Genomic DNA, 25348 nt, shown 5'->3' on the forward strand with positions numbered 1-25348 from the left:
TAGTAGTCCAGGAATATTACTTGCTGAGTAAAAGCTGTTGGTGATGATGACTCCCACCCTGCCTTGATTTTCAGGTTTCTTCCCTTGGCTAGATCCCCGCATGGATCATGCAGGTAGTACACAGAGAAGCCTCCAGAGCTGTGGGGGAGGCAATGTTGCTGCTTCCAGTGAAATGTGGGGTGTGTGCATGTTTAGCATGCATGCATGCATGCCTGCTTGTTGCTGTTTGTTGTTTCCTTGCATGTCTGGAGAGCTGTGCAACTAGGGTAGTGGATATACTTGTCCTGAGGACTAGTGACAGTTGAGGATATTGCAAGTGAAATGAAAACACTGTGCTATTACCGATGAGTTTGGGTACAGAAGACAGAGACTTCTTCCTTCTCTACTTGCCTCCAGTCCTGGAAGGATTAGAGTATTCTCAGTCTCTGTGTCCCTTTGCACAGCTGCTGGGCCAGCAGGATAGGGGAGCAGCCCCTGCTCCTTTCTTGCTTCTCTAGACAAGGAACAAGCCAGTGGCTGTAACGCATCTCATGTTTTTTCCCTGTTACACTCCCAGCCTTGTGCATGGCTTTACTTGTGCTTGTGCTCTCCCCAGGTAGGCTGGAAGAGGTGAGGCTCCCACATGGGCAGTGATGGAACAGTTTCCCAAGCAGAATCTGGGGACTCTATTCCAAGGGGAAATAGAAAGTCCTCTTGGCTTTTGTTACAGGACAAGGTTTGAGTGTCAATCTCCATCTTCTGGGGAGAAGTTGGACTGTAGAGCTTTTCAGACTGGTGCTTCGTACTGATGTATCTCCTTGGGGTTCACTGATGGCAGAAAATAGGCATCTGCCAGTCTGTGCTGTCAGTGGGTAAGGCTTGATGTCTTAGTGGGGTGGCTCTGCACAGTGGCTGCTTGTGCCAAAGACCATCTGCCAGGCACAAAGTACTATCCAGGGAGTCTCAGCTTTGTTTAGGAAATCTGAATACTGGGTACCCACTTCTACCACCTAGCAAGCCTCACTGTGTAGAATAGGACTCCAGAAAGAGAGTTGTCCATTCAGCAGGGAAACAAAAGGCCTCAATGCTTGTTAAAGCATATTCCAAGGCAAGGATATCAAACATTTCCTCAGGCTGAAGATGCCCTGTGGGAATGCACTGCTGGGAAGTTTGCTTCTCCTGGCAACATTTAGCCTCAGTTAGTTTGCATGGGGAGTATAGGGCGTGCCTGGATCAGCAGTGCAGATAGGCTTCCCTGAGAGGGCTTTCCTGCCTGCTGTTGCCCTGGTTTTGATGGGTACTGGTTTTAGCCTGGAAAGGAACTGTAGGATCACTCAATCTAGCCAGACTTACTTCCTTTGGAAACTCCTGAACGTGAGCTCATGGAGAAATTCTCACTAGCACAGTGAAGAGAGATCTTTGCTTGTAGAAATCCCATGCTCTCGGTGAGCATCAAGGGCAGGGTGAAGGACAGTAAAGTGTTGGCTGATCTCCTGTCTGGCTAGGATAATCCCTGACTTCATCTTGTGACAGTTGTATTTTTTCTAGGACAGGCATTGCTGGAGACTGCTGCTATGGAGTGTTCTTTTCAGGGTTGCTGAGAAATTGTCTTTCACAAGTAGTAGAGGCAAGATAGCCAGGGTTTTATCCCACCAAAATGCAGCAAGTTCCTGTTGTCTCGTGTCTGATGATTAAGTGCCTGGCTTAAAGACTATAATTTAAATAGCTGTTTCCTGTGAGGATTCAAAGTGCCACTGGGCTGGAATAGTGCCAGGGACTGCTAGGCCACAAGCTCGGTGGGGGCCAGCAGAGTTCTAGGGCACAGAATCCCCAAGCTAGAAATAAGTGCCAACTTAATTAAACTACTGATCCAAACTCATCAGAGAGTGAGTCTTGAAATCATGGGAAAAGGGAGGGCAAAAAGAGGCTGCCAGAGTTTTAATGATAAAGGTAATTAAAGTAATGAAGCACCTTTTGCATCTTTCCCCTGTGATTTTTAAAGCTCAGTTGAGGATCAGTGGCTCATTAAGCGTGGCACTGAGCTCCAGCAATTTTGATATTGCCCCATAGAATTATGCCACTTTCTCACAGGTTCTTCCCATCTTGTGGGCCTGAGGTTATTAATACTGGTGTGACAAAAGAAGCACTGGGGTTTTGTCTAGAGATCCAGGTATCCTTACAAGACAGCCATAGACAAGGTAGTTGGAATTTGGCTGTAGCAAAACGAAGCGTGGTTGAAGGTCTTCTGATGTCGTGTGGTCTGATGGATTTCTAATCACCTAGTGTGGGGTTCAGGGCTAGGTACCACTGACTCTCTGCTGAGACACCCTTCTGCTCCCAAGAAATTTGCTGGCCAAGTCTGTTCCTTTCTAGGTGGGAAGCCAGCAAATTTTGGTAAGCTTTGTTTCTGGGTATCCTTTTGGAAAGGGAAAATTTCAACCCACCTCTAAAGTCTTCCCCTATCACAGTAACCTGCACCGCTGTGGACTTCCACAGTGAGGCACTCCTGTAAGTGTTCATGAGAAACCCTTTCACCTATAGAGTAGCCTTTGCTACATAACCACAGCACTAGATTCTCGGTTTGGGGAACCCCAGGAAATCCCTGATTCCACATGCAGGTCCTGACCAACGTCCAGCCCTGACTCTGAGGCTGACTTCTGCAGCCTATGCAGAATGTGGAAGTCTTCAGGTAGTTGAAGAAAAGGCTTTCTGTGTGGGTGTAAAGGTGTACCAGGACAATCTGATCAGATGTCACCTCATGAAGCCTGTGCACATATTCAGATGCTCAGAATGTCATTAAGAAAGCAAAAGGAAATCAAGAGCAGTTCTTGGGTCTGTGAGCTGAGCCTCAAATTCCTCAGCTGAAATGGTTTGAAGGTGCAGTGATGGGGGAGTTAGAGACATGGGCCCTTTGCTGATGGGAGTTCCGAACCATGAATTGCAGCTGTGGCCATCTTCTCCAAGTGTGACATCTGTGTGTTGTTCTCTCTTGACAGCTCAGGAATCTTGGAATGATCCATCTGTAAGAGGAGGCCTTCAGAAGAAAAAGGTAAGCTTTCGACTAGAATATGTGTTGGTTGTCTTTTAGCCAGGGAGCTGCATGCGAAAGATGCATTCCTGTAACTGCTCCTTGTCACACTCAGCACCTCTCATTCCATGTTGATCTGCCCAGTCCTGCACGATACGCAATACTCGGATTGCAGTCTAAATCACCTTGACTCTTTGCCATCCAAAATCACATACCATTATCCAGGGTGGCTGTTTTGTAGCATGATTATGTTGTCTGTGGTGCTGCATCTTCTCTCAGTACTTTCCAGGCTGACTACAGTCACCTGTTGCTAGAAATGCAGATTTAATCTTATCCCCTTGCCCACACACCTTTTTTGATGCAGCTTGAAAGATCGTGCTAAATTAACACCTGACTGTTGGGGGCAGCATTTCCCCTCAGCATGGTGAGACCCACAGTGAATTTCCGTAGGTGCTGAGATGGCACCTTCTGAAAGAAATTGGGACAGGTTTAGCTTTGAGCTGTGTGCCACGTTTGCCATGCTGCTCTCCACCTTGTAGTGAATGCACTGGAGGACCTGTAAGCTGAGCTATTTTGCAACAAATGCTCTCAATACCCCATTTCTATTACTGCTGCCTGCTGGCAGGTGCAATGAGAAGCTTCTTTGGCACCATTCCCGCCCCCCACTCCTCTTCTTTAGCTTGGAAGAGACTTCTCGCCCTTTTTCTGGCAGCATAGCTGGGAACCTGCTTCAGGCTGTGCTCACTACAACAGGATTAGCCTCTTGTTAAAGCCATCTCCTTTTGATCTAGCCCTGTCAGAGTGAATCTATCCTGACTCTCTGGCTTAGCAGGGGCACGATGAAGTGTTTGCAAGAGGATTCTCCCCCCATGTCGTGGGATTTTCTTCAACACTTGCTCTGTTGGACACTTTACTGCTGCTAATCTCTACATTCAGGACTCGTGCCGTCGCAGAGCCAAGGCGGCTTTCTGAGGACCAGTGCTTTCAGGGGCAACGGATCTCTTTGATTGAACAATTCCAGAGGGGTTTTCTTGCTGTTGCTTTGGCTGTTCATCTAGGATGCAAGAGGAAGGGCCCCATGCTCTTGAGTCCGGGGGCTTGAAAGAACAGGGATGTGTTACACATCTTGAGAACTGGGCTCTCTGCAAGTTAGAAAGGATGTTGAATTTGACTGTTGAGAGTGTAATCAACCCTTCTTCCTTGGATTTGTTTTTTTGTGTGTGTGATTTTTTTTTCTTTAATCTTTCTTTTTTTGCTGACAGTTGCCTGAGAAATTTACTCCTCCAGCCCCCATCACAGCTCCAGTAATGAGCCTTCCCAGTGAGCCGCAAGGGATCCATCCTTCGCTCTCCAGGTTGCAGGAATCTGGCCAGTCACCTCCAGGAGCACCGAAGGAAGGCAGCCTGCAGGTATCCAGGGAAAGCGTGGTGTTCCCCAGCCACCAGCTCCTTGTCAAGTAGAAAAGCAACTTGGCTTTTGAGATTCTTATTGCTTGGCAGCTGCAGGGATTATGCTTGCTCCTTTGTCCTTGTAACGTATCTCTGCCTGAGTGTTAGAGGAATAGTTAGAATTGCTGCCAGGGTGGAAAATGACACCTGGGTATGTCTGGGAGGGAGGGAGGCCAGACAGGCTGTCAGCCTGCTGAGAGTTGGGAATCCACAGGGGCCTGAAGTTGCACTGCAGTCTGAAGATGATAATATAACTCAGTGCTTCCAGGTATTTTCTGGGTTTGCCAAGGGGTGAAATTCTTTCTGTTCATAGTTGCAGAAGGGGAATCTGGCTGCTCCAGCCTTTCATGCTCCTGTTGTATTCATTCAGCTGCTTCTGTCTCTGGCAGTATCACCAGCTACCTGCAGAGAGAGTTGAGAGGAAGGAGTTGCCTCCTGAGCACCAGGGGCTGAAGACCACCTTTGAAGGGCTGGTGCAACGCTGCTCTGCTATTGCCACTGATCCAGTAAGTCCTCCCTTTTCTGTCCTTTGGCTTTTTTGTCCTCACTGATGTTTGACTGCTATGTACTTTCTTCTTTGGTCACAGTAAGAGAGGGAGAGTCTTTTCCATTTAGCCAGTTAATCTCTGCCTCCTTCATTTAGGCCATAGGATTGTCCATCTCATGGGATCTGAGATGTATTCTCTAGTGTTTATCCAGTACTTCTCATTGCCTCTTTGGAACAATGGTTCTGTCCTCCTGGCTCTTTTCTCTGAGGAAAGCAGAAGGAATGACCCAGCTAATTCAGCTTCCTTTTTCACTGGCTTGATCTGCAGATGGTTTCTGCAGAGCTGGTATTGCCAGCCATCCTCAGAGCTTAAAGGGAAAGGCTGAGATATCCTGGCTGAGAGAGAAAGCCAGACGATCTTTGTGTCTGAGTCACTGAAATTTCTCCATCCCAGCTCCTGGAAGGCTGTTGGCACGTGTGCTGCATAGCATGAATGTATCAGGCCAGGCTGTGTTCAGAAGCAAAACGGTGTTTGACACATCATGTTATGTTAGGATGTAAGGTCTTCCCAGACCTTGGGGCTACTGTGAAGCCTTCCAGGTGACTTTACTTAGTAGGTGTTGGGAAAAGCACTGAGCCCTGACTGTCAAACTACCCTGGAGTCAGACAGCTTGTGTGTAACAGTAGTTTCAGCATGTTTGCCGTGTGCATCCTGGGAGTGCAGTGTGTGTGGCAATTTCTGGGAGATAACCTAAAGGTTCCCTGCAGGGATGGAAAGACCTGTGGTTTGGGCTTAATATTCTCTAGCTCTAAGTTGACATGGAAGTTGTGTGGCTGGATTGGTACAGCAATACAATGCACCTGAGCTCCTAACCGTGCCAGGCCTGTCCCAGCATTGCCCAGAGACAGGTATTTCTATCCACAGTATAATGATAATGTACCTGTGAGTGGATTATCCACGGTGGGACCCCAGTGTGGTCAGTCCCACCAGATCTTCAGTACTCTTGTCAGTACTCAGATCCTTTTGTTGGTGGCTGCCTGGAGTAGAAAGTATAATCCCTCCTTTCTGATAGTTGCTCTGTCCTGTAGTCTGCAAACACTGTTAAAAGGGAGAAATGTCTAGGCTGGGAGATGAGAAATGGGAAAAAATTCCTGTCTTGGGAAGAGAACATGTGCGTAAATATGTGCACAGTGAGGTCGTGGCTGGTTGTATCACAGTCTCTGGCTGTAATCTGTCTGGCAGAGGTTGTGATGCCGCTGAAATGCAAGGTGCTGTGGGAAGAATAGAGGGGAGGGCTGAGTAAGAGCAAACTGATACTGGAAGCAGTGGGTTTTAATCCCTGGCAGAGCTAGCATTGCCTATTTCACTTTAGAAAACTCGAAGAAAGCTGGAGGATGCATTGCAGCGGCTGGAAACTTTGTACGAGAAGCTCCGCGAGCAGGCGGTAAGTAGGTGCCACCATTCCCTGTGATCAAGTTCGTTTCCTGATCCCACCTCTGTACTGGGCTGTGGGCCTTGGTGTCCGCCTCAGTATTTCCAGCACATATCCTCTTAAGAAAGCTAGGGGTTGCCAAACCTTACAATGTTCCTTTAATCCAGCCTGCCTTATACATTTTTTTCCTTAACCTTGGCCCAGAGATAATGTAAGGAAAAGCTGGGGAGGTATTTGCAGGGTGCTTTTCCCCCAGGAAGTATACTGATAAATAGACAGGTTCCAGATGGGAATGGGCAGTTGTAAAGGAATGTTTTGGCGGTGGTTATTAAGTGTGAATCTAGTGTAACCTCCAGTTTGGAAAACTGAAACAGCTGATGCCAATTGCTGGAGGGTTATCAGTCAAGGGAAGAATCCTTATAACACGTATTCTTTCCCTGAGTGTCCATATTATGCCTGAACAGAGACAGGATTCTGTGCTAGATGGACCTTTGACCTCCACAAATATATCAAATATTCAGTTAATGCTGAAATGTCATTACTTAGGATCTGCATTCACTATAACCCAGCCTGGGTATTGGTTTAATGTTTGTTATGGGCTGGGAAACTGAAGGAGGGAGCAGGCTATTTCTCCTGCCAGTGCTTGGCTGTGTAGGTGCTGTGTTTCGCAAGGATTAGGTGGAGAGCAGGAGGGAAGGGTATGGAGGGAGGTGGGGACCTGTGTAACAGTGCTGGGCATTCTGACTCATTTCTACTCCCTTCCCACAGCTCTCTCCAACCATCCTCATGGGTCTCCATGAGATTGCCCACTGCATTGAAGCTAGGAACTACCAGCAGGGTCTCCTGGTTCACACCCAGGTGGTGAGCAGCAGCAGTTTCAGTGAGGTGTCCGGTTTCATGCCCATCCTGAAAGTCCTCATGACCATTGCTGGCAAGCTGAATGTATAAGGTGCGGAGCAGCTGGTGCAGTGCACAATGAGAGCTGGTGGACTCCCTCACCTGTCGATGTGCTGCAGGCTGTGGACTCTCCTTCTGACTCTGGAGAAATAAGTCTGTGCCAGCGCCTGGAACTGTGCTGAGCCAGCATGCCTGGCCCCATCTGCTCTCCAGACAGCCCACTGGGCTGTGGGTCTCCTGGAGGCTGTTCTCTCCCTGCTATTCCCCCAAAGCTACTTTCCAACCCAGGGCTCTCAATTTCAGGTTTTCCAGGTTACACAGAGATTCCCCCCAGAACTGTTCTGTGTAGTCTCCTCTTCCCTGTTCCCCCAGCACAAAGGGGAAACTTCCTCCTTCCCAGGTTGGCGCTGCTTTTCAATAAGAGACAAACAGGGCTGGCACCTTGGGCTCTATTCCCTGCTGCCTCAGTGACAGCTGGGCTCCCTTGGGACCTAAGCTGTGGTGTCCCTGCCCCATTGGGCTGCAGTCAGGATCTCTCCTCTGGTTCCTCCTTTAACTTCATTCTAATCTTTGACTTACCTCTTGCCCCTCTGTTCCCATACCTGCTACAACTACGGCTTACTACAGGCCTGCTCTGGGCTAGCTTTGGTTCTCTCTTTCTTCTTCACCCAGCCCTCTCTTCTAGAGGGTAAACAGGAAACCCAACTGTCCCCACACTATCCACTATCCCTTTTCCCCCCTTAAGCTGTAGGCTTGAGCCTTTGTTTCAGACCCAGGGCTGGTTTCACCCTTCCAGCTCCTGGGACTCTCCCATTCAGGAATGCTGACAAGTTGGGCTGCTCTGTGTGCTCCTCCCCTGAGCCAGCAGCATTGTGTGTCTGGGCTAAAAGCTGCACTGGCTGGCTGGCCTTTTTCACTTCCTTTATGCTGGCACGGTTGGCTTGTTGCCAGCTGGTGTTATCTAAAGGCTTCCTGCATTGGGATTTCTGGACAGTCTAAGGGCTTTAGAAGCAGCAGGGGTTGTACAGGTCCCTTTAAGTATCCCCTGGAGCTACCCAGACTGACCCAAACACAAGCAGGAGGAGACAGCTCGTTGCTCCAAGTGTGGTGTGTTCATTCTGCTTATGGTAATGGGTATGTGTGAAGGTGGTTCTCAAAGGCCCCTTGGTACCATGCTGGTTGAAATGTGCTGCAGGAGGAGGCATTGTCAGGTCCCAAGGACGTGGCTGTACTGAAGCTTCTCATCACTGTGGCATTTCCTCTGGGGTAAAATAAATGAATGAAGCATATCTGTCCTGCAGAAGAAATCGGGGAAGGTAGATGGGATTTTAGGGCACATTTGTGTCTTTCCCTCTGTTCCTCCTCCCTTGTCTTCCTCTCTCACCCTCTTTCATGCTAGCTGGGCAGCGCAATCCTTGGACCCTAGCTGGGAGCGAGGCTTCTTCCCAATGTTTGGCTGCAGCCAGCCCCTGCTTTCCTCTGCTTGCTGCTTGAGTGGTAATGCCATCGTGGGTCTGTGGTTCAGTGACTTACACCGATCAGCCTGCTCTACCATGGGACTTAGGAGGGAGGGGAATCAGAGAAGGGAGGGAGAGGGTATGTCTCATCCTCTCCTTTCCAGGTCAAAGTGCCTCCTTGTTGCTGCTGTGTTCTGTTTCTATTGCTGCACTTTGATGCACTGAAAGATTACGGAACAGTGAAATAAAAGCTGTGTTTTGTGATGCTTCCAGCTTTTTTCATAGGCTTGGGCCTAAAGGCAGTTGCCTGTCACGTCTGGTTACAGGGGGACTTCTCTCAGTCTTCAGGGCCTCCCACTGAGTTCTCAGCTCAAAAAATGATGTGGGGCAAACCAGATCATGGGCTCTGCGGGTGTGGGCAGTAACCATCCTGGTTTGAGACTTCAGGTCTTACCTGCTCCACTGGGCTGCAGGATCAGAGAACTGTTCTTTAAGACACCTTCCTCAGTTGTTACTATCCTTCCGCATCACATACAAGAAGGTCCCTGGGATGCTGGGGTTCCCCTGGGGAATCACAGTGGTGTTGGGGATTTTACACTTGGCATCAGAAGTTGGAAGGAAGTAAGTAAAGAGAGCCCTTGATGAGATCCTTTTCTCTTAGAAGCCAACGTTATGCCACTGAAGCCATGCCACTTGAACTAGCAGGAGGATCTGACCTTCTTTGTGGAAATCAAATTTATACCGTTGAATTGGCAGTTCTTGCCACCAGTTAATAACTTCTGAATCTGTTAGCTGATTTCACCTAAGTTTTTAAGAAGGTATGAAGGCTGAGGTGGAATGGTACTGAGATAAAAGAGGGAAGAATCAAAAACAAAATAAAAAATTGTTGCCTAGCTGGCTAGCTATTACGTTTGTACAGGCCAGCCAGTCAGAAGACATGAAACTGAAGTACGAAAGACTGTATTACCTGTCTTGGGATTGGGATGACTTGGGAGGAAATAAAGGTTGAGAAACACTGTTTGGTTGGGGGAAGATTTGGCCACTGTTGGGAAGGGACCATGGTTTATGAGGGTTCTGGGCTATTAGGGACACAATACACACATTCAGGGAAAAACAGCCTTTTTAAATTCTGCTTGCAGGGGCAAATGCCAGGTGTAGGGGAGCCTTGCAGTGCTGTGCGAGCAGTTAGCAACCACTGTGGCCTCCTAGCTCTGCTTCATCGGGGGAGATGTAAGCTGATTTTCAAGGGCTGCATTTGTGTTGTGACCCTTGGATTCTGCTTTTCTGGATCTAGTTGTGGTACCCTGCGCAGTCCAGCCCATTTGCTTTAACTCAGGCCACTTGTCCCACTGAGAAATGAGGATTTTTTCCATCTATTTCTCAGATGCATTTGCCTTCAGTTTCCTCCAGCACGCACTGCACCTGCTATCCCTGGGTTCATGCAGAGACTGCCTACTTACCCTGCTTTTGCTTTTAGTCCTTCCTGCTTGTCCCCGTTGTCCCCCCATTGCTCAGTTCCGTTTCAGGTTTATTCCAGTGAGCACTGTCCCTAAAACTCTAGGTATGGAAACCAAGCAGGTGGTAGTGAGGGGACCTATTCGAGGGGCTCAGAGAGGCTGGAGGCCAGGCCTCAGTCTCTGTGGCCCTAGTGCTGTTTGCTGCCTCGGAGGTGCAGTTGGAAAGCACTGCTCCAGGTACAGTGCTGTCTGGCTGCTAACAGCTTCTGGTTTACAGACAGCAGCCTGTTGGCCGTGCCTCCTCCCATGTGGGCACATGCTGCTGCAGCATCCCTGCGCTGCTGTTTCTGTTGGGTGAGAAGGCCTTCGGTTTGACAAAGAATTGGGGGGCAGGAGGAAGGGATCCCTGGGCATGGAGAACAGAGCTCTAATCCCGTTGCAGATAACATCATGTCTGTAGGCTAGGCTTGTGTGTGTTTGGGGGAGCTGGAGGGGCAGAGATTGTTAGGCAGTATTTGTTTGTAAAGCCACTTGCTCTGAAGATAATGCTTGCACTAACTTCTATTGAGGGAGCAGTGTGAGTCCCCACAAAGTCCTTTCCCAAAGTGTCTTTGAAGCCAAGAACCCATTGAAAGGAAGAAAGGCCAAGAGAGGGGATTAGTTTGTTCAGCAGCTGTGAATTTCAGTGGGAGGCTGATGAACTCCAAAGTCTTTGTTGAGATTTTTTTTGTAAGGAGCCCTGCTGGAGGGAGAGACCCACACGGGGGCCGCGGCCTTAGACAAGAAGGAATCCGAAGCGGCAGGGAGCTGTAAACGGGCCACAAGGACTTTTCCCAAACACTTTTCGGAAAAGGTGTTGTGAAGAGAGCGGAGGGGGATTAGCATGTGAAATGACACTTTCCATTGACTCCACAGAGGGGAGGGGAAAAGGGCTGGCTGGCTGATTTATTAGCATTTTGTTCCCTTCTCTTTTCTGCTCCCCCAGCAGCCCCCCTCCCCTTGCTCCCCTCCTCCTTGAGCCCTCTAAAGAGGTTTGGATTGGAAAAGGGAGCGGGGGGCTGCCTGTTTGTGTGTCATCTGGGCGAAGGTGACCACCTGGGAAGCTGAATGTAAATATTTCTCCTCTGAGGAATGCGCCTTCATTAAAGCGAAATGAATACATGGAAGCATCCAATCCTGCCACAAAATGGCAGCAGTGCCTTTACTGCCTAGGGCTGCTTTTGCTGGGGAAGGGGACCCCTCCGGGCCCCGACCCGCTGCTGAGGTCAGCACATTTTGCAGCTGCGGTGTCGCCATTTTGTCCCAGAGAAAGAAGCATGCGGCGGTGGGGCCCCTGCTCCTAATGCTCCCTGTGTGCCCCCTCGCTCCAGCAGGCCTGGGGAAGGATGGGGACGCTGTTCCCCTTCGCCAACAGGCATCGCCCTGCCCGGTGGGCGCATCCTGGCCTGCGCCACAGTCTTCACAGGGCACTTGTGTGGGGCAATAGCACAGGCAGGGGAGGGAAGGAAACAGCTTCCACAGCTTCCCCTTTTCTTGCTTTTGAAGCTGGCTGTGGAGTGGGGGAGCACAGAGGGACAGGGGTAGAAGCTGTCCTCTCTGCCTTGCGGTTGTCCTCAAGCTAGCCTGTGCTGGAGCTTTCCTCTGCTAGGTGACAGGCTCTCTGCAGCTCTTTGCTTTCCTGCCTAAGGATGCGTCCCCACCCCAGGGAGCAGGGCGAGGTGGTGGAGGAACTGCTGCCAGAGGTGCAAGGGAGACCGGGGGCAAGGTCCTTGTGTTAATAGGAACTTTGTGCATACAGCTGGTGGCTTGTGTCTGGAGTAGAAGTGTTTCAGCTTTCCCTGAGAATAGGCCAAGATATTTTTTTTTCAGTTTTTGAACTGCCAGATTCTTGCTTGACATGAATACTCTTGCTGTGGTGGGACCTCAGCTTGCCCTAGGTCTGAATTCCCACCCCCATCAAAGTAGCCCTGAGATGAAGGGGATATTTTATAACTGAGACACTCATACAGACTGCTGAGTGTCTTTAGTGTGTCACCTCTGAAATGGGCACTTGGGCCCCTATCTGCTCCCCTCTCACCTCCTTTTCTTCTCACAGCTGCACCACAGTTTGAGCTTGCCTGAGGCTGCATCCAAGAGAGCAAACCCTTTCCTGTCATGGTAGGGGTGGAGGTGGAGGGAACTGGTCAGCTCTCCTTGTGATAAACAGATGAGTAAGTGGCTGTGTTGTAGTCTCCAGAACTATAACTACATACATCTGCACATGCAATTGGACAAACAAAACACCCAACACAACAGCATTTTGCAAGCACTTAGCTACTGATTTATTGCATTTGCTATTGGTTTACAAATATTGACTACAAGACAGATCTGATGGCCAGTAACTTAGCTCTGCTGGCTTCTCATCTGTCTAAAGGACACTTCAAACAGCAAAGTCGAGTATAAATTCATAGCCTGAGGGAGATCATTTTGATGGTGCAGAATCTCCTCAGATCCTGCTTCTGATAGCCTCTTCCCTGCCTACCTCAGCCATGGCAAGGGAACAGAGATGAATCAAGCAAATCTTCCTGCTGCTTGCTTAGCCTATAGAGTATATACAATATGCCGTGGAGGAAAAAATGTTATGTATACATCACAGTAACTGTGCAATAAATTAAACTTCAAAGTGCTTCACTTTCCTATTTACAACACCATTAAATAGAAACTGACATTTTCTCAGACTATGAGGAAGTATTTAGTTAGTTAGCTGACAGGGTAAGAGTGCTCAGCAAGTACACCAAGAACTGGGGAAGGGGCTCAGCTGGCAGCTCCTCTCTGGGGGAGATTGGGATGGAAGAGGGACTGGAGAAGTGTGAGGGCATCATTATGGCACCAACCAGTCAAGCGCTGGGGTGAAAAGGGAGGCCAGACCTGAAGGCATTGAAGATGCAGAGCAAACGTGTAAAAAAGCAAGTGACGTGACCCCTTCTTAGGACAAATGTTTAATGGGCAGGTCAAGCAGCAGCTTGAATCTTGCTGCTGCTGTCTCAATTGCAAAGTGAAGCATTGGAGAGTTTAGCAAAGCTGTGAAAGGATGGGAGGCGATACTGTGGGCTTCCTGGAGGCTGGCTCACTACAGGAAGGAGTTGTACACCTTTTCTCTTTCCTCAGTGCAGGGCTTAATAAAAGGCAGTAACAATTTTCTTTTAGGGCCTCTTTTATTTTATTTTTTTTTTTAACAGTACTAGAAGCCTCTTCTGTTTTAGGGTATACCACTCTGAGTGGCCCACATCTAGTGGTGCCGTCTTAGCTTCCTCATGTTTTCCTGAGTGTTGATCTTGCTTGCTTAAAAGCCCAGAGCAGCGTGAGCAGCACTTGCCTGGGGGAACAGAAAAGCTGAAAGGAGCAGGAGCCACAGAGACCAGCTGCGTTTTCAGCAATAAAAAGAGTCACTGGATAGAGTAACCCTGGGCTGAAGGGACCAAATCTCACCTGGTTTTGTCAACATGAGTGTCCCAGAGGTTACCAGCCACTGCACTAACAGGAAATGCCCTGTATGGCCAAGGCCCAGGGGAGCTCTTCTGCCTTGTCCAAGCCCCAGTGAGGTGACGCTGGGTGAAGAGGCCTTGCTTGGGAATGAGACAAAGCTAACCCAAAAGGAAATGGTGCCACGGGTTGCTGGGGAGGTGGGGAGGGAAGGAGAGGGACAGAGAGGACCGTGGAGGAGCAGGGGACAGTTAGAGCTTTCTCTTGAGCTTGCGGCTGGCCCCACCACCCCCGCTCCGCTCCCGCTTCTCCTTGCGGACACAGAAGTACTTGGTGACCCTTTTGCGGCACTGCTCGCACCGCACGGCACAGCACCAGTGGAACTTGCAGTTACAGCTGGACACCATCTCGGCCCGCCTCTCCTCCACCGCCAGCCCGCAGTCCCCACACAGCCGCCGGCAGCTCCGCTTCTCCCACTTGCTGAGCGCCTTGCCTCTCTTCAGGCACTCCCTCCCCTCCGTGCCCAGCAGCCCCAGCGTTTTATTCTCCAGGCAGTAGTCAGGAGAGTCTTCCAAGTGGACCAGCTCCTTCTTGGAGATGGAGCTGAAGGTCTCGGCGATGGCACCCCGGCTGGCAGCGCTGTTCCCTGCCCCCTGCAGCAAGTCCACCTTCAGGGCCTTGTGGTACCTCTCCTTGAGGTAAGTGCCCACCTCCCGAAACTCGGGCAGCTGCAGCCAGCAGGTCTGGGTGGTGCAGCTCCCCGACACGCCGTGGCATTTGCAAGTCCGCTTCATGGTTCCTTTGACAGCCTGCAAGATGAGGAGAGAGAGGGGATGCAGGAAAATGCCCAGAGGGCTCACGGGGGTCATTTCTGTGCTGCAGCTCATGGACAGGTCTGGCTCCAAGCTTGTGGAGGGGTCTGCCACAGCCCCTCCTTATACAATAGCCCTGCCCAGGGATGGTTGGTTGAAAGTTCAGATTTGCTTCTCCAAGGGACTTTACTACTTGAAGACGGAGAAAGGACAGCAAGAAGGAGTTAGCAGGGTAATCACGGAAGGTTTGCTATGTTAGAACAAACACTCATCATGTCAGTACTGCTACCCTGCCTTCCCCTCTCCTCAGCAAGTTAATTATTTCTTCTGGGCACATGCTTTTAGCCACAGCAAGCAGTGAGACACCATAGTGAATGGCCAGAGCACATCAGGTATGTGCTTCCAGGTCTGAAGGGAGGGAGGGGGCTCACCTTTCTACCTGCCTCATTGTTGTGCAGGTTCATAGCAGCTCTGGCATCTTGTCCAGTCTCCAGGGCATCCACAAACTGCTTGGAGATGGCTTCCCCGAAGCCCACGTTATCGCTGCAGCCTCCCCACAGCCAGCCTTGCCCACCTAGGAAAGGAGATGAGCTGTGCACTGCCAGGGAACCAGCCCCTCACTGTGCTGTGGCCCCAGGGATGAGAAAGGGTGGTCTCCAGAAGTGATAAGGTGGGGAATGGAGGCTGGGGGACAAAGCCAGCCATTTGCCCAGTGGTATTCCCAGTTACCCTCCCCTTGGGTTTCTGCCATTTCTACTGAGGCCTGGGCAGTATGTGGCTCACACAAGAAGTGAAGGCACATGTAACAAACCCAAGGATTTCCAGGCTTTCTATAGAACAGGATTCAGAAGCTGTTAATTGTCATATATTAGCAGTCTTACATAGATGAGGCTTTGGGTCTTTAATCACCTTCCCTCTAAACATGACTTTAATCAGTCCAATCTGAAACCATACAGCAAGATGCGGCGGGTACTTTTGCTAACCTAGCGTGGGCTTGGTAATTTAGCTCAGCTGCCTGGAAACACATTGTGCGGTTTTTTCTTTTCCTCCTAGAGAAAAATACCAATTCTCTGGGAAGGTTTGAAATCTGGAATATTCTGACCCTTGTGTGCCTCAGTGGTACATCGTGGGCGTTGTGGTTTAATGGCCTTGTGCCACTTGTCCCTGAAAGGCCCGGCCCTTGCCTGGGTGCCCTCTCGCAGGGAAAGGCGGTGGTGTCTCACGGGAGGTGGATGATTGCAGCAGATGATGAAGTCCAGATCAAGAGCTGGGGCCGAAGGGAGAATGGAAACACTGAACCAGCGCAGAAACAGCAACCCAGAGTCAGCGTGGCAGCATGTGGAATTGAACCGTAATGTTTTGGACAAACCCAAAAATTTCTTTTGCCTGCCAAGTTTTTAAGTTCGCAATGGAAAATTTTCATGAAAAACAGACATGTTTTGGGGAAAGGAAGTGTAGCATGACTAGCTCAGTTTTCCAGAGAAGATACAATTTGTTGTGTCGTTGCCCAAAAGTCTTGCTCTGCTAGAGATGGGCCATCCCAGGCCTCAGACACCTATGAAATGGTGACTGTTTTAAAAAGTATTAGCCAATAAAGCAAATTACTCAATACTGGGCACTCCAGTGGAGTTTGTCACAAACTGACACGCACCAACTGCCCAGTACAGTTAAACAAGAAAAGGCTTTTAAAAGATCTTGATAATTTAAAAATCTCACTTTTTTCCTTTCAAAACAGAATGCCCAAATTTCACTGTTTTCTGTGACAGCTGAGGAGAGAGCCAGAGCAGTGAAGCCCTGGGTTTCCACACCAAGGGTCACACAGCAGCTAGAGGCTAGGGACAGTGGGGACGGGGATGGGATGAAGGCTGGGCACTGCCAGTGTTTCTCCTGACTGTGCTCTCATATATCTGCCATGCTGATGAAAGCTCCTGAGGTCTATAAATGCCATCCTGCATTCCCCAACAGTAGTTCTGGTGAAATTGTGGAGGAGAGGAGAGCTTCCTCCTGCAGTCTGGGGCGCGACAGAGGGACCCCCGCTTGTCTCTCCTTACCGAGCTGCCCATTGCGGGAGTCGTCACAGCCGCAGTTGTCAAAATCCCCCAGGCTGCAGTTCCGGGTCAGTGTGTACATGACGCCTGCAGAGCTGATGGCATGGACAAAGGCGGTTTCTCGGTTTGCTGTCAAGTGGGAAGACAAGAAGAGCAAATGTGCTAAAGATTTCGTGGCAAGACCAGTGTTAGAAATGACTCTTGCCATGCAGGAGACTGGGTTGGATGAGGTTTGCAATGAGCGGGGCTTTGCAGGGCAGAGAGGAGACCCCGTATGTTAGATTAGCTTCATCTTGGCTTGAACCACATGAAGATGGAAGCTTCCAGGCTTGATCCAAACTGACTTGTGCTATTCCAAGGGCGTGGATGAGTTTATCGCTTGGCTGTTGTGGGAGCTCACCAGTGAGTATAGAGCACAGACACCCAAATGTCCCCTACATCTCACTGATACAACCCAGGGAGGAAGGGGCCTTCTCCAGGGGTGGAAGGGCTCCTTCCCCACAGCCCCCTCAATCCTTTTCTTCTGCTAGACACCAGCCCAGACTCACAGGGGCTCAGTGCGGTGCCCATGCCTACCCACAAAGATCTGTGTGGTGTTTATCAGTTAATGTCACTGGGCCTTTGGATTTCATTTAATATCAGCAGGGTCTGTATCTGAGCAGATAACCTAGACAGGAATGGTTCTGGGACCCGCTCCCAGTCCCAGCCAACACTGGATTTCTGCCCAAGGTGTCTCTGGCATCTCAGTCTCCTGGAAGCTGTGGGGAGATTTTCCTCCCTCTCCTGCTCCTTGGCCAGAACACAGCCGCCGCAGAGCTCTGTCTGCTCACTTCACCCCCATCCCTCTGTTCACTGCCCCATGCTGGTTCCCAGCCCTGAAGGCAAGAGGCCCATCTTGGGTATGGTGTGTCCAGCAGCCCACACGGGGCTTGGTGGGGCACTCCTGCACCAGCTGGGTCTCAGTAGGTCCAGAGGCAGCACTGGAGTTGCAGGGCCGCCTTGCCTTGAAGCTAAGTCCCAGCACGTCTGATGTGTGAAGGGGCCTCCTGGAAGATCCCTCCTGGGCTTTTCCAGGAGAGGGACAGCCCTTGTGGGAACAGGGCAGGAAAGGAGGCACATGGGAAGAGAGGAGGGGCTGCTGGGCTCTAACCTGTGGCAAGGGGGTCCCGGTAGTGGTGTCCAATGCTTTCCTTACCGCTGCGCAGCCCGCCGTGGCTGGAGAGCTGCAGTGCCCTCTCAGGGCAGTTCCAGCGGTCCCAGGCGAACTGGAACTTGCACTCCTCGATGCCGCTCTGCGCCCCGGCCGCCACGCTGCTGGAGTAGATGAGATAGGCCTAGGGGCAGAGCAGCAGGTCAGGAGGGGGATGGCATCACCCTGGCACTGCATATTGAGGGTCCTGCTGCTTTGGGGTCTCGGTGGATGGAGAAGCATGGTGCAGAGCACCAGTCTCCTCAGGAGGCTGGCATTCAACTGCAAGGGACTTGTGTGCCATCTTATTGAGACAAGATGTACAGAGCTGAAGGGCTGTCCTGGGTTTGGCTCCCCTGGGGTCTAGCAGTTGCCAGCAGCCGCAGGAAATGCATTTTCTGCTGTGCTGGGTTAGAGGCTAAGCCTCTTGCAGGGAGAAGGCCAAATGGAGCTGTTGGCTAGTAGCCACATTAGGAGCAATGTGCTGGCCAGCCCTGGCAATGGGGAAACCCTTATCTCTCCAGTGTGAAAGGAGGTGGTTTCTAAAGATGAATTTATCAGGAGGAACAAAAATCTGGGGGTGAATTTTACAGCTGGTCCTGGTTAGGGAAAAATAAGCCTCTAAAAGAGGGGTCTAAGGAGGAGGGGAGTCAAAAACACCAAACAAGTTCCTGGCAATTCCAGCTGTGCTCCTTGAGGAAGCGTGTTTTGTAGGGCCACAGAAAGTGTCCTTCCAGCTGGATAACCATGGGTCCTGATGCTGACTGGATCAGCAGGAAGCAACAGATGGCAGGTGAGATCCTCACCTGGTGTCAGCAGACCCATCTCCAAATTCTGACCCCAAGCAGCTTAGGAGCCCAGGCTCCTTTGCTGACAGCCCATGGAGCTGCAGCTCTTAGGAGGGTATCCCTGGCCCTCCCCTGCCTTGTTGCTGGAGTCCTGGGGTGAGGGGAGCTCTGGCTGAGGCTGGATGGAGAGGAGTAGGAAGGAGGAGCCACCCCCCACCCCCTTTCCTGGGTTTAGTGGAATCAGGGACAGAGATCAAAGGGATTTCTCTTACCTTGGGGCCCGTCATCAGGAAATTATTCACTGACCTGGAAGACAGAGACAGTGTCAGCAGGGAGGGGGTGATGGCGGAGGGGCCTGGGGAATGCCTGGCATCCCAGGGCTCTCCTCTCAGCCCGGCAGCCTGCCTGGCTCCTGGCTGCAGGCACCTCTGGTCTTTCGGTGCCTCCTTCTTCCCCCTGCCTGCTCCCCTCTCCAGGTTGGACCCTCTCTGCCTACCCAGCCCCAAGGACCCATCTTTCCCAGGTCCCCGTGACTGCACTCTCCTCTGTCCTCCTCTCCAGAGCAACTCCCCAGCCCTGCTGTCTGCACCCCTCCTTCCCTCCCCACTGCTGCAGTCCCCTTGCCCTCTATCACCACTCCTTCTTTTCGCTCTCCTCCTCACAGCTGCCTTCCATACCAATTCCCCCATCTTTTTAGTGCTTCCTTGCTCCCCTACCCTTGCTTTTTGCCATAACCAAATGCTGCTCAGCTTAACTCGGGATAGCGTGCGCCCAGCCCCAGGAGATGGGCCATGCCCCATGGCCTCCTGCATTCCTATGATGCCAGCTTTGGCAGCCCATGCTCTTCTCTTGCTTAGCCCAAATTAAACTTTGACGTTTTCCAAGTGAAATGTGAAAAAATTGAGATGAACAGTTTCCAGAGCTGCCTACTTGTAAGTATTCCTGTGAAAATTTTATTTCTGCTACTGTTCATGGAAAACTGCCACTATTCATAGAAATTCATTTTTCTACTGAAAATGCACTAGGTCTACTTCAGTAATCTTAAATTTTGGGCTCCTAAAATCTTTAGTTCTGTGAGCCCAATGATCCCCCTGCTTTGTTCCATAGATCAACAAATTCTGCTCCTTTTACAGAGGGGAAAAAAAATGTGGGCTTTCTTCCTAAGGATATTGCAAAATAAAGGAAAGGAACTCTAATATTTATTTTTGAATCACAAGTTTTTTGTCGCCAATTTCACGCTCTTTTGGCATGTGGCTTTTGTTTGTCATGGCACAACATTTTTAACCGGTTCCTCCTGCCTCCAGGTGGGAGGGGAGGGAAAAGCAAAACAGCAGTCTCTTCTCATTGCTCCCACCCGAGACTGCCCTGCCCAAAAGGCCACACCATGCCCAGTGAGATCTGCTGCCTGCCAGGGCAATGCACAGGTGACTGCAGAGCCTGAGCTGAGAGCAGCTTCCCCCTTCACTTGGGCAGTGGTAGGCCGTGACCTGGCCACCAGCTGATGTGCCACTGTCCTCAGCAGGGACTGAGAGTGTCCTGAGCTGCTGCTGTTGGTGGGTGGCAGCTGGGGGCTGCTGAGCTGAATGAAGGATTTCAGCAGGTCACCGTAGGATCACGAAACCCTCAGCCTGGTTACTGCCTGGCCGCAGGCTTGCTCACAGGCTAGCATTCAGCTGGGTATTTCTCCACTGGAAAAAATCCCCACCGGCCTCCCCCATTCCCTGCAGCCTTGAGCTCCTTCCCCTGTACCAGTACAACGATTTGCAGGATCGTGCTGGAAATCAGGGTCACTGAAACCTTCCAAGTCTCTTTCTCCAGCAAGAAAGGCTGTTTCAATGCAAGTGGTCTGTCAGTATCAAGACCATGTGTGGTGCTGTGACCACCACGAGGGATCTGGAGGACGCAGCTTAGCTATGCCTGGCAGAAAGGACCAACAGCCAACCCCAACAATCCCTAGCCAGAAATGAAGCAAGAGGAGGGAGGCTTATCCTACAATCAACTCGTTCCAAAACTCCAGGTTTGCAAAATAACCCTCATGACTGTTTCTGGTGACTCCGTGGAGAGCCTGCCCTGCAGGCACACTGTGGCTCTAAGATGGATGAGTGCTGTACCCCAGCGGAGGACACTGAGGCCGGGGAGGTGATGTGAGCTGATTGAGACCTTGCATTGAGTAATGGTGCAAAAGCTGGAGCATACGCTGAGAGAAACTGGGCTATCACAGAGCCTCAGTGCTGGGAACCCCAGGGCTGGCTTGGGTGTCCCAGAAGTGCAGGCAAAAGCAGACACTAACACCCCAAGCTGGGGGAAGAAGTGCAGCCATGCGGCAGTCCCCTCAGCTAGAGCTGCCCTGACGGTGATCTCTCAGAGGTACACCACAAAAAGGAGGGCTAAGGAGGGCTAGCTGCTTTAGCTCAGTCAAAACCACAAGAAACCCGATCATTGCTATTACTCACAGTTTAGGAGGAGTTCAAAGAGCTAGTTTGCAAAGTTTCATTTGGCAAGTCTACCTTTTTTTTCCTTTTTTTTTTATTTTGTGGAAATGTATCCATATGGATGAAGATATGGGAAAGGCTCCCCCGGGTCAAGGTGGGAGGGGGCCGTGGCCACGGCACAGTGTGAGAGCAGCAGGCCCTTTCCCTTTGTTTCAGGCCCGGGATTCAGCCCCAGCTGTTCTTCAGGCCCGGTGGGTGCTTCGGCATGAAGCTGATGGCTATTTTGCAGAGGAATTTTCCTCTGGGAGCCGCTTCTGCATTGTACAGCTAATTAAATATTTCCTGGGACTTGGAGAGACGGCATCTGTAGCCGGGTGATTAGAGCATCGGGTGACCTGAATCACACAGGGGCATGAACCTGGGGCTTTTCAGACTGTGTAAGCTCTGTGGGTCCCCATCCTCGCGCAACTGGGTAGCAGCATGAACAAGTTATTTTCCATCTGTTTTCCCTCCTGTCCTTTGCCTTTTCCTTAAGAGCTTTGCCATGGGGACCACACTAGCTTGCTTATGACGGTGTTGGTATGAATCTGAGCCCCTGGTAGCAGCTGTGAGAAAATTCTGCTAAAATGCCCTCGTGTAGGCAAGATCTAGGGAATTACAATTCTTCTCGTATCTGGCCTTTGTGAAACGAGATACATCCCATCTGCACTGCTTCCCACTTCTTTGGTAGGAAAAAGCAAATTCCCAGTGCTCAAGAAGCATTTGTTTCAAACCTTTGCGGGCCTTATCTTGGACTAGGAACATCCGAGAAGTTGTGAGGGTGGCTTTAGGAGGAGGACAGTAATCCACGGGTTCAGGGTTTACGGAAAACCAGTCTGCTAGCAGGCGTCTGCTAGCAGGCGTCAGTTGACATAACTGCATTGAAGCAGTGGGTCTGTTCTTCCCAGGATAAACCTCAAGGTTCACAAAAAGGCCAAGTTCAGGATATGCCAATTCACCATCTGCAGCTGAGCAAATGGTACAGTAGCAATTTCCCAGCAGGATATTCTGAACGTTTTTATTAAGTCGGAGAGACAGAAAGCATTTTCCCTGCACTCTCCGATCAATGGGCAGGCACGCTGCTGGGTGGGTTTGTAGCACTTAGATGAGTGAAGGGTTCTTTTAGATCAGTACGCTTACCCCCCACATTTAACTCTTGCAGCTGCAAGTGCATTCAGGAGAAGGGGAGATGGGACAGTTTGAATATCGGGGTGCTATCTGCTGCAAATTGGGCCATCGTATGGCTGGAAGTTTTCTTATTTATGCTGAGAGGGAACGAAAGGTAATAATGGAGACAAACTGTTCACTTTGTCCTTGACCATATGGTCTAGCTAAGAAAATTTCATCTTTTTTCTGGATATAGTCTCTAGCAAGGACAGAAAGCAATTAAGCCACTTGTACCACAGAAGTAGTGGAATGTCGGCAGTGCCACCGGAGTCATCTCTGAAAGGCAAGTAGCAATCACTATGGAAATGAATCTCTCTTCCTTTTTGTCTGTGTAGCATGATTTTTTTATTATTTTTTATATTTTCAAGCTATCTAATACTCTTTCCCTCTGCCTTCAAACTCCAGGATAGCATTACACGGATGGGAGCAGAGCAGAGACAGACCTCAGCAGGCAGGGAGTAGGGACCCTCCGAGTGCTGCAACCACCTTCCCAGCCCACGCAGGGCACTGGGCAGGGTGTTACGCTAACTCTGTTCATCGCAGGATAAAGCAGACCTAGGGCAAGTGGTGTTTCATTGCATCTGATACTAGAAAATTATCTCAAAGCTAACCTATAGCAGAGGTTGTATGTCACATTCTGTTGGGTTCAATAGAAAATGATGCCGCCAAGTATCTGTCCCATTATATTTTACACGTATCAAATACTAATAAGCCTCTGATAATTTCTACTCAGTTACAATGTTACCCAATAACACGCACCCTGCTCTTCAGTTTAATATGCCCTGAGAGCCTTATCAAATCTCCCATTAAAGAACTTGTTTGATACCTGATCACCCACTCACGCTACTCTGCTGCTGATTCAGATTTCTCTCTTTAGAAAATGATATAGCTGTATTTAGATCTTTACTGTCATTGTTTTAAACACAGAAAATGGATACAATTTCACTTTCGACCTGAATTTCATCGTCAAGCTATTAGAAAACCAGCAACACCAGAAAACCATATCTGTAGTGTAAAAAGCATTTGGAAGCAAGTTGCGGCATTAGAGGTTGTTGCATTATTCCTACAGGATAAGAAACTAGGAGGTAACTCATTAACATTTGAGGGTTTATATTTGTTATTTCATTTCTCTCGATTTTCTTATATTTATTAAGTTTTTAGTTCCTAAATACAACCCTGACACTTTGCTGGTCTAGAAACACACTGACCATTCCACCTAGCTTATATGGCAGAATCTAATTCAATATCAGAGAAGGGAAGTGGCCACATATACAAAAAGCATTTATTGTTGATCTAATACCTCCCCCTGCCCCGCTCCCAATTATAGTGATCAAATCACAGAAGGAAAAAAAAAAAAAAAAAGATCTTGTTGCATTTTAAGCACTTAGATCAGATAAACAGCAGAAATTGCAAGCAGGATTATTACGATCCCCATTAACCTTTTTTTTTTTTTTTTTTTTAAACTCTGTGAGAGTTAAAGGACAGGATCTGTAATACGATCATTTCAAATAAAGTTTACAATTTTCCTTTCTCTCAGGAAACTATGACCTATGAGCAAGATGCTCAGAGAAGAAGAGCTATCTTGAGCTATAAACTTTTCTTTTAGATAAAACCTTCTGAAAGTCAAGCAGGACATTTAGACATCCCACTTCCATTGAAAATGTCTGGGATTTCTGTATTTCACCCCACTTCATGCACTGAAAATTCCGCCCTTTGAACTTTTTCTAACAGATGTTGATTTATTTTTCCTTTTAATGTATTTTAAACCTACTCTATACTGGGGAAAGTAAGAGACATATAAAGGGAGAAGGAAAAGAACAAAATAAAATCAGTATGAGTTTTTGCCTTGCCTAACCTTTCTGCATAACATGCATATTCCCCTTGCTCAGAAAGTAAAATTTGTCCTGAGTTTGCCACTGTATCATATTTAGAGGTGTACAAGGGAGGAGGAAACCTCTGAGAGAACACAGATTTCACCCCCACCCTAGCAAGAATGAGTTCCCATTTAGTCTTGAGTTTCCCTTTCTGTAATTTTGATTTTTCCATCCACAGTAACAACTCCAGAGATCTGCTATGGGGGAGGCAGGGGATTTTAGTAATTGAATGGGAAAAGACTTTCTTTGCTGTTAGAGATAAGTCTGTGATCCACTGAGCAGATTCCCAGGGGCATCACAGAAAGGGAGAATAAAGTTTGGGTACTCAGTGGAAATCACTTATGAAACAAATACCTACAGAGCTAGGTCATTTGAGCCCATCTCCGCTTGAGCATGGGATAGATATACTCCACAAGGGATGATACTAGAAGTGATGCAAATGTAATCTCTTTCTGTTCACCCTTATAAAACATTTCTGGAAATAAAATAAAACAACTCTGAGGATGGGCAATAGGTCGCCAGGAGATGCCCACAGGTTTGTACCCGGGGGATACTTCTCATGGGTCCCAGTTCATTGGGAACCAAACCGTAGCAATTTCTACACCAAAAGCTTCTCCCCAGGAAACCCTAATACACAATTTTCAGACATGTAATCCTGACCCTGTGCAGGCATCACAGAGTGATGCTCCTGTGCGTCGAGCTTATCCCTGCTGTCTCTGAGCTCTTAATCAGGGACTGTCTTCTCCGGGGAGAATAAGAGAAGCCCCATTTGATTTGGTTAAGAGCAGAGGCAAGCAGACAGTGAGCCTTTGGAAAACCAGAAATCCCTGACTGTCCCAATGGGATATCTTCCCAATTGGAAGTGAGGGGCTAGATCTTCCACATCTGCTCTTGGGACATCTGCTCCAATTTACTCCAGCTCAGGATCTGTCCCATAGAGTTACTGCTGGGAGGTGAGGGGGGAAGAAGGGAATTCTCTGCTTAGATCAAATGTCTCTGCCAATGGTTGTCTTGGGACTTAGTTAAATATCTGGTCCCACTAAAGAACAGAACAGAGCTACATGGAAAAGAGGGGACATTAGGAAGGTGAAGAGGAATATCCTTAGGGTCTCTGGGAAGAGCACCTGCCTGCGACACAGGCTGAGGTGCTCTCAATACTCACCAGGCACAGCAGGGTTGGAAGAAGGGAGTGAGGAGGAAGATGCCCAGATAAGGGTCCATGTGAAACATAAAATCCAAATAAAGAGGGAGAAAGGACATCCTAAAAAATAAAAATAAAAAAAATGGGTACCACCACCAGGGAAAACAAAAAGAAAAAGGAAAAAAAAAAAAGAAAAAAGAAATGCAACAA

The 25348-nt window shown here is 49.3% G+C and overlaps 2 protein-coding genes across 5 annotated transcripts in view; one reads left to right on the forward strand and one right to left on the reverse strand.

Annotated features, from left to right (window-relative positions):
* SEC31B (SEC31 homolog B, COPII coat complex component) overlaps nucleotides 1-8993 on the forward strand; it is a 33100-nt gene extending 24107 nt beyond the window's left edge. For 3 of the 4 annotated variants that reach the window (XM_080597973.1, XM_080597975.1, XM_080597974.1), the window contains 6 exons: nucleotides 75-113; nucleotides 2976-3028; nucleotides 4270-4416; nucleotides 4845-4961; nucleotides 6316-6387; nucleotides 7144-8993. In XM_080597973.1, coding sequence (XP_080454099.1) covers nucleotides 75-113; nucleotides 2976-3028; nucleotides 4270-4416; nucleotides 4845-4961; nucleotides 6316-6387; nucleotides 7144-7323 — 608 coding nt within the window. In that variant the 3' untranslated portion in view covers nucleotides 7324-8993. The remainder of the gene's footprint in view (nucleotides 1-74; nucleotides 114-2975; nucleotides 3029-4269; nucleotides 4417-4844; nucleotides 4962-6315; nucleotides 6388-7143) is intronic. The other variant, XM_080597976.1, reaches the window with a different exon arrangement.
* A 195-nt stretch (nucleotides 8994-9188) lies between these two features.
* On the reverse strand, nucleotides 9189-25257 carry WNT8B (Wnt family member 8B; the record flags this gene model as incomplete). The annotated part of the gene is made up of 6 exons (XM_080597983.1): nucleotides 9189-14457; nucleotides 14892-15034; nucleotides 16512-16637; nucleotides 17704-17842; nucleotides 18758-18791; nucleotides 25160-25257. The coding sequence occupies 6 exons, from the start codon at nucleotides 25255-25257 to the stop codon at nucleotides 13900-13902; spliced, it is 1098 nt and encodes a 365-aa protein (XP_080454109.1). The 3' UTR covers nucleotides 9189-13899.
* Nucleotides 25258-25348: the final 91 nt, after the last annotated feature.

This window comes from Anser brachyrhynchus (genome assembly GCF_964034855.1).
Source record: "Anser brachyrhynchus genome assembly, chromosome: 6".
In the NCBI taxonomy this organism is placed as follows: Eukaryota; Metazoa; Chordata; class Aves; order Anseriformes; family Anatidae; genus Anser; species Anser brachyrhynchus.